The following is a 15,164-nucleotide window of genomic DNA, read 5'->3' as shown; positions in this document are numbered from 1 at the left end:
AATCTAGTCCTGTGCTGATCAGAGTTATGGTCAGTGAGTTCTGACCATTTGAAGTGTTTAACACTGTGTAACACTGTTGTAACCCTGCTGTAACACTGTTATAACACTGTTGTAGTGTTTAACACTGTGTAAATTATGTGACTATTATCATGGTCTGAACAGTGTTTATGCCAACTTTGGTACAGATTGGTGTGCCTGTAGCTCCTTGGGGCCCCTGTACTGGGGCCACACGTGGCCCCTGGGATGACTATTGTCATGGCAGACCCCTGAACAGTGTTTTTGTCAAGTTTGGTGCGGATCAGAGCAACAGTGTGCCTATGGCCCCCCGAGGTGCCCTGACACGTGGCCCCATGTGACTATATTCATGACAGACCCCTGAAGTGTTTTTGCCAAGTTTGGTGCGAATCGGAACAACGGTGAACCTCACAAGTCTGGATGTTATGTTTGTGAAGTCAGCGGTCTACGGTCGACCAACCCACCCTCTAGGCAATCTTTCCTTATTTGAAAATATTTAAACCTTGGCATTTTGAAAATAGCCGATCTACAAGATCACAATTGTGATCTTGTATATCTGCTATTTTCAAAAGATTCTTATACATTTCATACATTTGAAAAGTTGTGAAATGGGACATTCTGCAATATGAGTACTTTTACTTTTGTACTTTATATTCATTTTGATACCAATACTTTTATACTTTGAATTAATCACATTTTGAACTCCGAACTTTTACTTGTAACAGAGTATTTTTACATTGCACTATTGATACTTTTACTTAAGTTAAAAAAATAGTACTTTTTCCACCACTGGATGTTTTTTTCTCTAAGAAGGACATTGGTAGGAAATGCTGAGGTATCACATGACTTCATGAAACTCTTGCTGCTCACTGGTGGTGAGGATTCAACTTAAAGCTGCACTATGCCACTTTTTTCTGGTGAATAAATGTTATGTTGACCAATACACTACCCCAGAGACATCTCTATGATCATGGAGATTATGAGTAAAAATGTGGCCAAGGTACTTCCTTTCCTGGCACACAGATAGACGGCTGTCACATAAGTGAAAGGCTGGGAAGGCCAATTTCTTGTCCTCATGGCTTCTCACTATCATGACACTACTTTTTTTTAATTGTATGATCATTGCCATAATTTGAGCACACTTTCAATAGCTGCTGTGACCCTCCACTGTATGGACTCAGAACAACCAGGTCATCAGCGTACTGTACATAAGGTGATTGATGATAGAGTTACCTATAAGAGCCCGTATTGCACATTTAATTCACTAGATACTAGATCATCCATGTAAACGTTGAATTAAACGGGAGACAAAATCCACCCTTGACGAACACCATTGCTAACAGAAAAAATGGACAGATGTAACATTACCCCATTTAATCTGCATTTTCTGATTTGCGTACCAAAACACCAGTATACGCACAATGTGCTCATAGGTATGCCTCTATCAAGCAGCTTCTGAAACAGTTTGAAATGGTTAATCCCGTCAAAATCTCTAGAAGCATCAATAAAGCATAGGAAGACAGTGGAATTACGGCTACTGTAGCTGGCAATCATTTCTTTAAGTGCAACAATGCATAAGTCTGTAGCGTGTTTCTTTAAATCTGAACAGGTTATCTGCAGTCAAGACAAACATTTCAACAAGTACAAACATGATTCTTTCCAATACTTTGGAGACGATGCAGGCCAGAGTGATAGGTCTATTATCAATGCTGTTTAGTTTACCTGCCTTGTCTTTAAGGACAGGCACTAATTGTACAGAGGTGATTGACTCTGGAAGGACACCATGAACCAACAGACCTGTAACACACATGGCCAGTTAGGGCAGATGTTATTGCTTGCATATTTTCTCTTACATATTGCATTGTTCTTGTGTTAATAAAAGTCTAAATACAAAAAATGAAATCTTGTTTTGAAAAGAATAAACCTGCCTAACGATGATGTCACTGGTAGGTAGGTTTCTGAACTGTCCACAGCCTTCCTCTGAGACACAGACCGAGTAGATTTTTTAAAATAATTTTCTCATGAGCATTAGTGAAGAACAATTATATGAAGATAGGTTGAAAATGGGTGAAGTCACCCTTTTAGATTCAACGGAGGGTCAGTCAGATCTCTGTTCCACAGTCTAGGGCAGAGGTGGGCAGCTTTTTTTCCCGGGGGGCCAAACTGACTTTGATAAAGTGAGCGAGGGGCCACACATTAGGCTGAATTGAAACTTGAAACACATAGTGTTGAATTATGTTAAAATAGACTTTACAATAAGGTCCTTGCTTCACAACACAATCGTTGTGTTACAAAATGTTGACTTTTCTTTAGGCCATAGCTGTACTGAATCACTCTGGTGTACTCTGAAAAAATGACTAACATGTCTTATTTAGTTGTCAGATATGCAGCACTATAGGTCACTGATAAAACACATTGTATTATGTTAAAGTTTCACTGTTACATTATTACATTTGAGTGCATACAGATGGAGGAATGCAGTACTCAAATAATACATATAAATCAGTATTTATTGGAGTTAAGTTCATTTAATATCCCTCAAAACCATTAACATAATGCTGCCTTTCAGAATTTAGGTTTTTTTTTTTTGGTATATTTTTTTTAAAGGGGGGCGTCAAGTTTTCTTGCTGTTATCACATTATGTAAGGTTCTTAATGTAACACATTATTATATTATGCAAACATCTGTTATATTGTTATGTGTTCATTATATTATTATGAGTCGGGTTCCTACACTGCATGTGAATTTCTTTGTTCATTAGAGAAAATATGCTGTGTCATGCTGATTTTTTTAATCTGTAAAGTCATCAAAATAAAGTCTGATAATTAAAACAAACATTTTCGTCACAGAAAGGAAAGCAATAGTTAATTGTTTAATGAAATTAAATTGATGCATCAACATCATGAGCTCGGTTAATAACAGAATCATTCAAGTCACACCATAAACTGTGAAAGTCATTTTTAACAATGGAATCTTTTCATGCTTTATTATGCAAAGTCACTGTGTCAAAATTGAATATGCAAACTCACACAGAGTGTATGAAGCCAAATACAATTCACCATGTGTCAGTTATTTTATGATTAATTACTCTACTGGACCCATGGTGTGTGTGTGTGTGTGTGTGTGTGTGTGTGTGTGTGTGTGTGTGTGTGTGTGTGTGTGTGTGTGTGTGTGTGTGTGTGTGTGTGTGTGTGTATGTGTGTGTGTGTGTGTGTGTGTGTGTGTGTGTGTGTGTGTGTGTGTGTGTGTGTGTGCGTGTGCGTGTGCGTGTGCGCGTGCGTGCGTGCGCGCGTGCGTGTGTGTGTGTATGTGTGTGTGAAAGACAGACAGACAGACAGACAGACAGACAGACAGACAGACAGAGAGACAGAGAGACAGACAGACAGACAGACAGACAGACAGACAATATCCTATATTAAAATTGCCTACAGGGTCAACCGACTGTGGGTGGACAGTTAAGCACAGTTCTGAGGTATTTTTACTTTACTGGAGTATTTCAAATTTTCAGTACTTTTTCTTCTACTCCACTACATCTCAGAGGCAAATATTTTACTTTTACTCCACTACAATTATTTGAAAACTTTTAGTTAAGATTTTGATTATTATTACAAAACATACATTAACCACTTTAGCCCTATATACATTTCGGCCATTTGAAAATAGCCGATGTACAAGCTCACAATGCGTTGCGACTCGCGATGTGACACATCGTGAGCTTGAAGATCTGCTATTTTCTAAATATTGGAAAAACGTGAAAACTTGTGAAATGGGACATTCTGCATAATGAGTACTTTTACTTTTGGTACTTTAAGTACATTTTGATACCAATACTTTTGTACTTTTACTGAAGTAAATTTTGAATACCTACATTTACTTGTAACAGAGTATTTCTACATTGCAGTATTGATACTTTTACTTAAGTAAAAAACATTTAGTACTTTTTCCACCACTGCATGCGGACCTGCGAGGCGCACCGTTGCGCCGATCCACACCAAACTTGGCACAAACACTGTTCAGGGGCCTGCCATCAGAAACCCAGAATAAGTGGAGACACAAGTTTTCTTCCTAACATCAACTTAATTATGTATCCAATAAACAGTATAATCTGAAAAACATTATTATGATGTGAGTTAATGGAGTAAAAAAAACAACAACAACAAAAAGACATGAAAAGCTCTGAAGTTGTTTTGATCAAAATTGAATTCAACAAATCATAAACAAACCAATAAGTAATAAAGAAATAACGGAAGCTCTCTCCATGAACTGGGTCAGAAATGAACGACGTTGTGACCCAGGTTCCCATGGGTGCTGGCTGTGATGTGATGTGTGATGTGTGTGTGTGTGTGTGTGTGTGTGTGTGTGTGTGTGTGTGTGTGTGTGTGTGTGTGTGTGTGTGTGTGTGTGTGTGTGTGTGTGTGTGTGTGTGTGTGTGTGTGTGTGTGTGTGTGTTAAAAACAAAAAAAACAAAAACAATCTTTTAAAGATCAGCTTCCTCTGATCTGAGGGGGAGGGGCTTCAACATACATAAGAGCATGAACGATCAAACTAGCTGCCAGTCGAATCTGGCATTGTCGGCAACACTTCAATTAAAGTACAATTTAATTAGATAAAAGGCACCTGATTGGATCTACTACCTTCTGATACATTCTTCCATCGGAAACAGATGTGTCCCTCGTTGATTTAAATAATATTTTTTTCACTTTTATTCAACTTACCCTTTACCCATTTATTAAAATTTTCTTTCTTTTTTAAACTTTTTTTCCTACTTTCCTTTTTCTTTTTTTCCACTTTCCTTTTTCCATTTCTTTCAACTTTTTTCCTCTTTTTCTTTTTTGTTTCACCTTTTTCCCATTTTTTTCATCTTTAAAAAAAAATCTTCCTTGAATGTTCAACTTTCTTTTTAATGTTCCGAAAGGCGGGCATTAATGAATGACTCTAGCTGTTCCCTATCGATGGGCCCGGACACGTTCTCCTCCTGGATGTGGTGGGGTCATGGTGGCGTCAATGTGACGGGGGGCGAGGGTTGGGGTCTCGTCCTCTCGGACCGATCGGTCCTGCAGCCCGGATGGGACTACCTCCACCAGAACCACCATGAGGCCCTGAGGAGCCCGCTGCTCCCCGTGGTGCTCTCCGTCTCCACCTACTTCGTCCTGGTCTCCCTCTACACCCTCCTGGACCTGCTGGCTCCAACGTGGCCCTCCATCAGACGATACAAGTTGCACCCTGACAGGTTAATCGCGAAGCGACCCATTGTGAGCTTGTAGATCGGCTATTTCCAAAAGATTTTAATACATTTGGAAACTTGTAAACGGGGCATTCTGCATAATGAGTACTTTCTACTTTTGGTACTTTAAGTACATTTTTATACCAATACTTTTGTACTTTTACTCAAGTACATTTTGAATTCCTGACCTAAACTTGTAACAGAGCATTTCTACATTGCAGTATTGATACTTTTACTTAAGTAAAAAATGTGAGTAATTTTTTCACCACTGGAACATAGTGCTGCTTTAAGTACAGTATCGAGTAAATGTCCGTATAGTTACTTTCCACCACTGCCCTGTGATGTGACAAGAAAGATGATAATGTGATTGGTTGTCAGTGGTGGAAAAAAAGTATCAATAATGCAACTTACTCTGTTACAAGTAAAAGTCCGGAATTCAAGAGTAAAAGTACAAAAGTATTGGTATCAAAATATACTTAAAGTACCAAAAGTAAAAGTACTAAAATGTTTGAAAATAGCAGATCTACAAGCTCACAACGCGTCGCAAAGCGACTATTTTCAAATAGCCTATGTATAAAATAGGGCTAAAGTGGTTAATGTATGTTTTATGATATAATAATTGACAATTGCAAAGTAACTAGCAACTTAAGTTTTCAAATAATCGTAGTGGAGTAAAAGCACAACAATTGCCTCTGAGCTGTTAACGGAGTAGAAGTAAAAGTATGTACGAAAATTGGAAATACTCCAGTAAAGTAAAAAAAAAAAAACTCTTAATCGTACTTATAAGTACAGTACTTGAGTACATGTACTTAGTTACTTTACACCACTGTTGGTTGGTTGTTGACCCCCGGCAACACAGTCTCACTCCCAAGAAGGCACATATTGCCTTTTGGTCAGAACCCCAGGAAGGCACTATGTGCCGCCCCCGTCAAGGAACCTGGAAGGCGCATCTTGTCGTCGGGGGCGGCCCTGGACGACACATAGTGCCTTCCTGGGGTTCTGACCATTAGCCAATATGTGCCTTCTTGGGAGTGAGACTCTGTTGCAACACCCCCGGACAGGCCCATCCCATGGGACCAGCTGTGGACCACGTTCAGCCTGACCATGTACCACCACCTCATCTACATATTCCCCGCGGCCGTGGCCCAGTGGGCGTGGAGACCCGTGTGTCCTCTACCCCGCCTGGCGCCCACCCTGGGGGGGTTCCTGATGGGGGTCCTGGGCTGCACGCTGCTCTTTGACTTCCAGTATTACCTCTGGCACCTGCTGCACCACCGCGTGGGCTGGCTGTACCGGACATTCCACGCGGGTACGATTTTACGATTCCAATTTAAAGGGATAGTTCACCCCTCCAAATTACTTTTTTTCTGTCTTTCTAAATGTAGGCTACTTAGTGCGACAAAAACATATCCATGTATTCAAGTCTCCATGGGATGACTAATCGATAGGAAAAAAAACATTGTTTTGGGGTGAACTATCACATCTTGTAATTTGATGTGACAATAAAGATTGATTCTGATTCTGATTCTAGTAACTTTCCACCACTGAGTAATAATAATAATAATAATAATAATAACGAATAAAAGTTGTTGTTGTTGTTGATGATGTTGTTGGACCACAACATAGATGTACCACAATGGAAACAAGGCCCTTGTAACCTTGTTCCCAGCCTCACTCATCTACAAAGAGAAGAGCCTGGCCACGACCTAAAGCAGAATGTCCATAGACGAATCCACAGAGCGCTCCCCTGACGCAATCATAACTGCAGTGTCAGAATGCACACTGCAGCAGGAGTCTAACACCACAGCTACAGGCATTCGCTCTGTGGATTCGTCTATAGGGCAGGACTTCCGTTGTACGCGTTTCCCCCGGAAACTATCTTTTTCGACCAATCACAACACTTGTTTCATTCACAGAAAATGTAAACAGATTTGTAAAGCGTCAACGCCATTTCTTGGGCCGGTACTTCCGCCAAATTTTGGTACTTCCATTAAGACACTCAACCACCTAGGTCTTGCCCAGTGTGAGGCCCTTGGGTTTTTTTGTGTTATCCTTCTTAGCATAACCTTTAACTGTACTACCTGTGCTGTTAACAAACGTGTTAATAAAGTATTAAATCAATCAATCAATCTTATTGTTCTGCAGTGCACCACCAGCACAAGCAGCCGTTCAGCCTGGTCACTCAGTACGTGTCTGGATGGGAGCTGATCAGTTCAGGCTTCTGGGCCACGGCGGACCCCATCCTGCTGCAGTGCCACTGTCTGACCACATGGGGCTTCATGGTGTTCAATGTCTACGTGTCCACAGGTAAATGATACGTTCATCTTACCCAATAAGGGGCAGTGGTGTAAAGTAACTAAGTACATTTACTCAAGTGCTGTACTTAAGAAAGATTTTGGTCTTTTTTTACTTTACTGGAGTATTTCCAATTTTCAGTACTTTTACTTCTACTCCACTACAATTCTTTGAAAACTTTAGTTACTAGTTATTATTATTAAAAAACATACATTAACCACTTTAGCCCTATATGCATTTTGGCTATTTGAAAATAGCCGATCTACAAGCTCACAATGCGACGCATTGTGAGCTTGTAGATCGGCTATTTTCAAAAGATTTTTGGACATTTTATACATTTGAAAACTTGAAATGGGACATTCTACATGAGTACCTTCTACTTTTGGTACTTTAAGTACATTTTGATACCAATACTTGTGTCCTTTTACTCAAGTAAATTTTGAATTCCCAACTTTTTACTTGTAACATTTTTCAACATATTTCTACATTGCAGTATTGATACTTTTACTTAAGTAAAAAGTGTGAGTACTTTTCCCGCACTGGCATTATCTCATATCTTTATATATATATCATATCTTATGGACAGAGGACCACTGCGGCTACGACTTCCCCTGGTCCATGCACCGCCTGGTGCCGTGCGGCCTGTGGGCCGGAGCGCCCAAACACGACACCCACCACCAGCGGCCCGGGACCAACTACGCTCCGTTCTTCTGTCACTGGGACTGGCTGGGAGGCACCGACGCCCCGCCAATGGCCGTGTCGTGTGGTCATGACCATGCACATGAAAAACCTGACCATGTTAGAGAAGAGGGAAAAAACTAAAGAGCTCAACTTAAAGTGATAGTTCACCCCCAAAATGATTTCATTTCCTATCGATTAGTCACCCCATGGAGACTTGAATTCATGGATATTTGTTTGTTTTTGTCGCATTCCTAAGCCAATAATTTGATGACCAGCGGACCGGTAGGCAATGGTTCTGGTAGGAGACACAAAGGAGACTCTTTGTGTCTCCTACCGGAACCGCTGCCGGTCATCAAATTATTGGCTTAGGAATGCGACCACAAAAAAAAAAGGAAAAAAAGAATTGAAGTCTCCATGGGGTGACTAATCGATAGAAAAAAGGACATTTTATCCCTTTAACCTCCGTTAGAATCAGAATCATTTTTATTGTCACATCACAGATTTACAGGTGTAAAGAATTGGGTGTTTCTGTAGTTTTCCGGAAGAAAAAAAACAGAGAAACGTGACGAGGATAGGCAAATATCTAAAAGATCTACATAGTGCTGTCAAACGATTACATCCGTTCACAATGATATTTTAAGTATTTTATAGCCCTGTTAACATAGGAGTGTTAGGATTTGTGTGTGTGCGACCCAAGTGCACATACTGTAGCAATTAAAGAGGAGGCAAATGGAGGGTCAAAGCCCACAGGGGCACGTTTATTAACCACTGGTTTAACACAAGAGGGAGAAGAAGGCTGTGGTCTCTACCGGCTGCCCCGACTCAGCTCAGGATCGCGGGTACTGGAGAGGAGAGGAGAAGCAGTGTCAGTGATAAATTCACAAGGAAAGACAGTGAGCTGCAACTGCGCAAAGTTGAACAGGCTTGCGCTGCAACTGCGTTAAGTTGAACAGGCTAAGCTCTACAAACACTGGGAAACGCTATACTTATACCCATTTAAACCGGGAACGCATCTGTGTAACCACTTAAAGCATTATTTTATACTTTGGCTATTCAAAAATAGCAGATCTCAGCTATTTTTTAATAACCAAAGAAATCTAAAATGACACAGATGCGTTCCCAGTCTTTGAGGGTGAACCAACGAGAAGACTGGTTAAAGTCAAATATCTTATGCAGGCTAGCCTCTTAAAGATGAAGGGCAGGTGAGGAGATTGATTAGGGACGGGAGGCAGGTGTGCTGAGAATGTGCTATGGTGTGCTGTGGAGCGCCCTCTTGTGGCGCTAATGAGTGGTGCAGAGAGCTCACAGCACAAGGATGTGGAGGCAAAGGAGTGGATGGAACAATATGCTTGCTTTATGCAAAAGTATGTTTATTTATTATTGGAAATCAATTAAAAACCCAAAAGAAACTATCAAATGGTACTGCATTAAAATCAGTACCTCCAAGATGTCATTTCTTATTTTGACGGGGGCCCTTATAAGCGCCAAAATAAGCGCAGGAGGGCAACTCGAAGAAAATGCGCACTCCTTTTTCGATCCGACTGTTTTTTTCAATCATACTGTAACACATGATGGACCTCATACAAAATAAAATTAAAAAAAAGAACAGCAGTAATGGTACTGTAAGATCTGCAATGACCATGGAAATCCACATACCAGCAACACATGGGATCTTGCATTGCTCACTGACAGAGAGCTGTGTCCTAAACTACGGATAGGCCAAATGGCTAAAATAAATAAATGTGCGATTAACTGCAATTAAAATCATTATTCGTGATTATCATAACCGTGGGTTAATTGCGATTAATCGAGAACTTATGACAGCCCATATATATACACAGCATAATCCAGTTAGTGCAGTATGTACATGAGGTTAGACATGAGGTGGTAGGGCAGTGCTTTGTACATGATGTTAGACATGCGGATTGAGATCAAGCGCTATCTAAACTCTACACTATATTCTTCACACTTGTTCTGTTTGTGTGTGCAAGTTAATATCCTTTGTTTGTTTCTTAATATATTGTGGTGAAACAGTGGTGAATAAAGTGCTCAGATATTTTACTTAAGTAAAAGTAGCAATACCACAATGTAGAAATACTCTGTTACAAGTAAAAAGCCTTTGTTCAAAATGTTACTTGAGTAAAGGTACACAAGTATTGGCATCAAAATATACTTAAAGTACCAAAAGTAAAAGTACTAGGATGTTTGAAAATGGCAGATCTACAAGCTACGAGCTTGTAGATCTGCTATTTTCAAATAGCCTATGTATATGCAAGTAACTTGTAACTAAAGTTTTCAAATAATTGTAGTGGAGTAAAAATACAATATTTGCCTCTGAGATGTAGTGGAGTAGAAGTTAAAGTATTGAAAATTGGAAATACTCCAGTAAAGTCAAAAATACCTCAAAATTGTACTTAAGTACTGTTTGAGTACATGAACTTAGTTATGTTCCACCACTGTATTCTTCACACTTGTTCTGTTTGTGTTGGTAAGTTAATATCCTTTGTTTGTTTGTTTATTAATATATTATGTTGAACTAATAGACACAACTCTCATTCAGAGATTTTTCGAATGATGTGAGATCTTAAATGTATTAAGATCTGCATCTGGCTCTCCGACAACAAGCTCTCATTACACCTGGGCAAAACGGAATGCATCCTCTTTGGGTCCACTCCTAACCTCAGAAAGGCAGAGAGCTTCACGATCAAAGCGGGTGATGATATCATCAAAAGAAAAAACGAAATTACCTACCTGGGCTCTATCTTGAAGGCTGACCTCTCTGGTGACAAAAATGCTGAAAAAACGATCAAAACGGTCCACAAAAAAACACGCTATTTGCGGAGTATTGATCGTAAAGTCAGTAAGAATACTCTGAAGACTCTTGCAGTGGCCCTCATACAAGGTCATTACGATTATGCATGTACTTCGTGGTATCACAACACCTCCAAGGCCTTAAAAACAAGGCTCCAAACATCCCAAAACAAACTTGTAAGGCTACTTCTTGGCCTCAATTACAAAACCCATCTAACCCCTGATCATTTTGATAGGATTGGATGGCTTAGGACAGATTTTGAGGACAGAGTACAGCAACTTGCTATGGGCCTGGTCTTCAAGATATACCACAACATTGGGATCCCCCTGTATTTGTCAAAATACTTCCAAAATGTTAATGATGTCCATGATCACAATACCAGAGGAAGCTCCACAAACCTTGTCCAACCCTTTTTTGGCTCAACAAAGGGAAGTAACTCGTTCTCATGCTATTCATCAAAAATGTGGAACGCCCTACCAAAAGGAGTAAAGGAGTGTAAAACCCTACTCTCCTTCAAAACTGCCCTAAAGATACACCTTCAGGAGGCTGCAATTGGAAAATGGCCCCTGTCTAAGTCTTAACCTAACCTACCCCCCCCCCCCCCCCTCTCCTTCTTCTTTTGTACATATTTCTCACTCTTTATACCAGTAACCTGTAAACTGATTGTATGACATTCTATAGTAGTTGTGTATAACTGTCTGTCTCTTATATGTCACCATGATTTGTGTGCGTGGGGAACTCATTTGAAACAAGCTCAGTGCTGTTATGAGTCTTCCAGTTTAGTAGACCTCGTATTGTGAATTTGTACTTCCATGTACTGTTGTTCTCATGTCTTACTAAATAAAGTACATCAATCAATCAATCAATCAATCAATCAATCAGTAGCAGGCTATTCATGCCATGCTCAATGTCAAATTGTCTCTGTATTTCTTTCCATGTTAAATAGATAGTTTTTTTTATTAAAAAGGGACATATTTAAAATGTAAAACTGAATAAACAGACTATTTTTGTCAGTAGAACATTATAGTAAATTTTCAATGTGTTGACACTTCACCTGACCAGCCAGCAGAGGTCATCAATGCTCCACTTTGGATTGTGTGGATTTCAAGATGCATCAGAATGCACCTGCAGTGACAAAGAAAGTTAGTTTGATTGGGATAAATGTCTACTAATGTGTTTTCTGATGTGCATGGAACATAATTAGTTATAATTAATATAATTAATGACCCCTAACCCTGCACTATGGTCAGTAGGTCTATACACAGACAATAGGCTCGATTCACAGCAGCCATATTATGAAGACATTCACAGGTGTTACCAATGATACTAATGAAGGCTCTGTTCTATTCATGGGCAAACAGAGTTAGGGTGCTGATATTGTGCATGTTGGCTCACTGGAAACACTCTGTTACACCAGTGGATCTAAAGGGTCCAGGGACCCTCATGGGCCTCCAAATGGCCCCTTACGGGTGTGTAACTCTGAGAGTGTACAAATGGAACCAAATGGATCCGTAAGGGTCCATTTGGGTCCATTTGTACACTCTCAGAGTTATGGGGGTCGTGGAAACCACTGTGCTACACTAAATGGAATAGAGCCTTCATTAGTGTCATTGGTAACACCTGTGAAGGAAGTGATAATATGGCTGCTGTGCATACAGCCTATTCACATTTTGCCCTCTTTATGTGTTATAATGTGTCAACATATATAAGTTATTAAATGTTAATGCAGGAAATATGATTGTGTTTTGCACTCAGGACCACAAAGCATGGAGTGAGAGATGGTTGAGAGTTTGGCTTCAGTTTTGTTCAGTGGTTGAAAGTAACTAAGTACATGTACTCAAGTACTGTACTTAAGTACAATTTTGAGTGTTTATTTTCCTTTACTCGAGTATTTCCAATTTTCAATACTTTTACTTCTACTCCACTACATCTCAGAGGCAAATTTTACTCCACTACAATTATTTGAAAACTTTAGTTACTAGATACTTTGCAGATATAAATGATTACATTATACATTGACCAATTGAGCCCTATTTTATACCTTTTCAAACATTTTAGCACTTTTACTTTTGGTACTTTAAGTACATTTTCATACCAATACCTTTGTACTTAATACTCAAGTACATTTTGAATTCCAGACTATTACTTCACTTCACTTCACTTCTACATTACAGTATTGCTACTTTTGCAAACATTTCAGTACTTTTTCCACCACTGTATTCTGTAAGCTAATATCCTTTGTTTGTTTCTTAATATATTATGTTGAACTAATAGACACATCTCTCATTCACAGAGATCTTTCCAATGATGTGAAATCGTAAATGTACAAAGATGTAGTAGGCTATTCATGCCATGCTCAATGTCAAATGGTCTCTGTATGTCTTTCCATGTTAAATGTATTGTTATTAATTAAACACGGACACATTTAAAAACAGATTACCTTTGTCAGTAGAGCATTGTCTGCAATGAATAGGCTCTATTCACAGCAGCCATATTATGAAGACATTCACAGGTGTTACCAATGATACTAATGAAGGCTCTGTTCCATTTAAGTGTAGCACAGTGGTTTCCACGACCCCCATGTACAAAGGGAACCAAATGGACCCGTAATAGTATCATTGGTAACACCTGTGAAGGAAGTGATAATATGGCTGCTGTGCATAGAGCCTATTTCCATGAATGAGTGTTGACACTTCACCTTACTGGCCAGCAGAGGTCATCAATGTCACATTTTAGATTTTGTGGATTTCAAGATGCATCAGAAAATATATTATTCCACCTGCAGTGAAAATAATGATTTGCTTGATTTGGGATAACTGTTTTCCATTGTATTTTGATGTGCATGGAACATAATTACTTATAATGAATGACCCCTAGCCCTGTACTATGGTCAGTAAGCCTATACGCAGACAATTCACATTCTGCACTCTTTATATGTTTCATCCTATAAGATACTAATGCAGGAAACATACAGTAATTGTGTTTTGCACTCAGGACCACAAAGCATGGAGTGAGAGATGGTTGGGAGTTTGACTTCAGTTGTGTTCAGTGGTGGAAAGTAGCTAAGTACATGTACTCAAGTACTGTACTTAAGTACAATTTTGAGGTATTTTTACTTTACTCGAGTATTTCCAATTTTCAATACTTTTACTTCTACTCCACTACACCACAGAGGCAAATATTGTACTTTTACTCCACTACAATTATTTGAAAACTTTAGTTATAGTTACTTTGCAGATATAAGTTATTATATTATAAAACACACATTAACCACTTTAGCCCTGTTTTATACATAGGCTAGTCGCACAGCGACGCCTTATGAGCTTGTAGATCTGCTATTTTCAAACATTTTAGTACTTTTACTTTTGGTTCTTTAAGTATATTTTGATGCCAATACTGTTGGACTTTTACTCAAGTAACATTTTGAACACAGGCATTTTACTTGTAACAGAGTATTTCTACATTGTGGTATTTCTACTTTTACTTAAGTAAAATATCTGAGTACTTTTTTCACCACTGCAGATTTGTTCAATGACAGTCCCGTGTTGCTTGTGTTCCTTTGTTGATTAAAAGCAGGTGGTGGTAGGATACAGTACGACAGGACTTGTAGAACAGGTCTGACATGTTACGGGACAAAAACGTTTCAACATCAAGTCGAGCCAAGCCTATTCTTGAAACATGAGAGTGACATCACATCCACTCTGTCTGTGGCCCTGTCAAGGTCAGAATAGGCTCTATGCACAGCAGCCATTTTGGGAATGAATTGGGCCCCTTCCTTACTTCATTCACAGGTGTTCCCAATAAAACTAATTAAGGCTCCGTTCCATTTAGTGTAGCACAGTGGTTGTCTTGTTTTCAAGGACCCCCATAACTCTGAGAGTGTACAAATGGGTCCATTTGGTTCCATTTGTACACTCTCAGAGTTACACACACACCATAAGGGGCCATTTGGGAACCAAAATGGAGTGTTTCTAGTGAGCCAACATGCACAATATCAGCACCCTGACCAGAATGGAACAGAGCCTTCATTAGTATCATTGGTAACACCTGTGAAGGAAGTTTTTGTGCAAACTCCATTGTTTTTTGTAGTTTTCACCGTTAGGGCAAGGAGAAAATAAATCAAACAGCAAACAAGCT

At 39.4% G+C, this 15,164-nt stretch overlaps 2 protein-coding genes across 2 annotated transcripts in view; both read left to right on the top strand.

Moving 5' to 3' along the window:
* Window positions 1-15,164, top strand: part of LOC311037002 (secretory carrier-associated membrane protein 1-like) — a 302,700-nt gene that overhangs the window by 222,210 nt on the left and 65,326 nt on the right. The window lies entirely within an intron of this gene.
* ch25hl2 (cholesterol 25-hydroxylase like 2) lies at window positions 4,968-9,088 on the top strand (the record flags this gene model as incomplete). Its single annotated transcript, XM_084047324.1, has 5 exons — window positions 4,968-5,245; window positions 6,301-6,548; window positions 7,385-7,546; window positions 8,121-8,332; window positions 8,999-9,088. 5 exons carry the CDS (start codon window positions 4,968-4,970, stop codon window positions 9,086-9,088), a joined length of 990 nt encoding a protein of 329 aa, XP_083903450.1.

Source organism: Gymnoscopelus microlampas (genome assembly GCF_963454915.1).
Source record: "Gymnoscopelus microlampas genome assembly, chromosome: 21".
In the NCBI taxonomy this organism is placed as follows: Eukaryota; Metazoa; Chordata; class Actinopteri; order Myctophiformes; family Myctophidae; genus Gymnoscopelus; species Gymnoscopelus microlampas.
The sequence above is the reverse complement of the archived record's forward strand: the minus strand, read 5'-3'. Positions and strand labels throughout refer to the sequence as shown.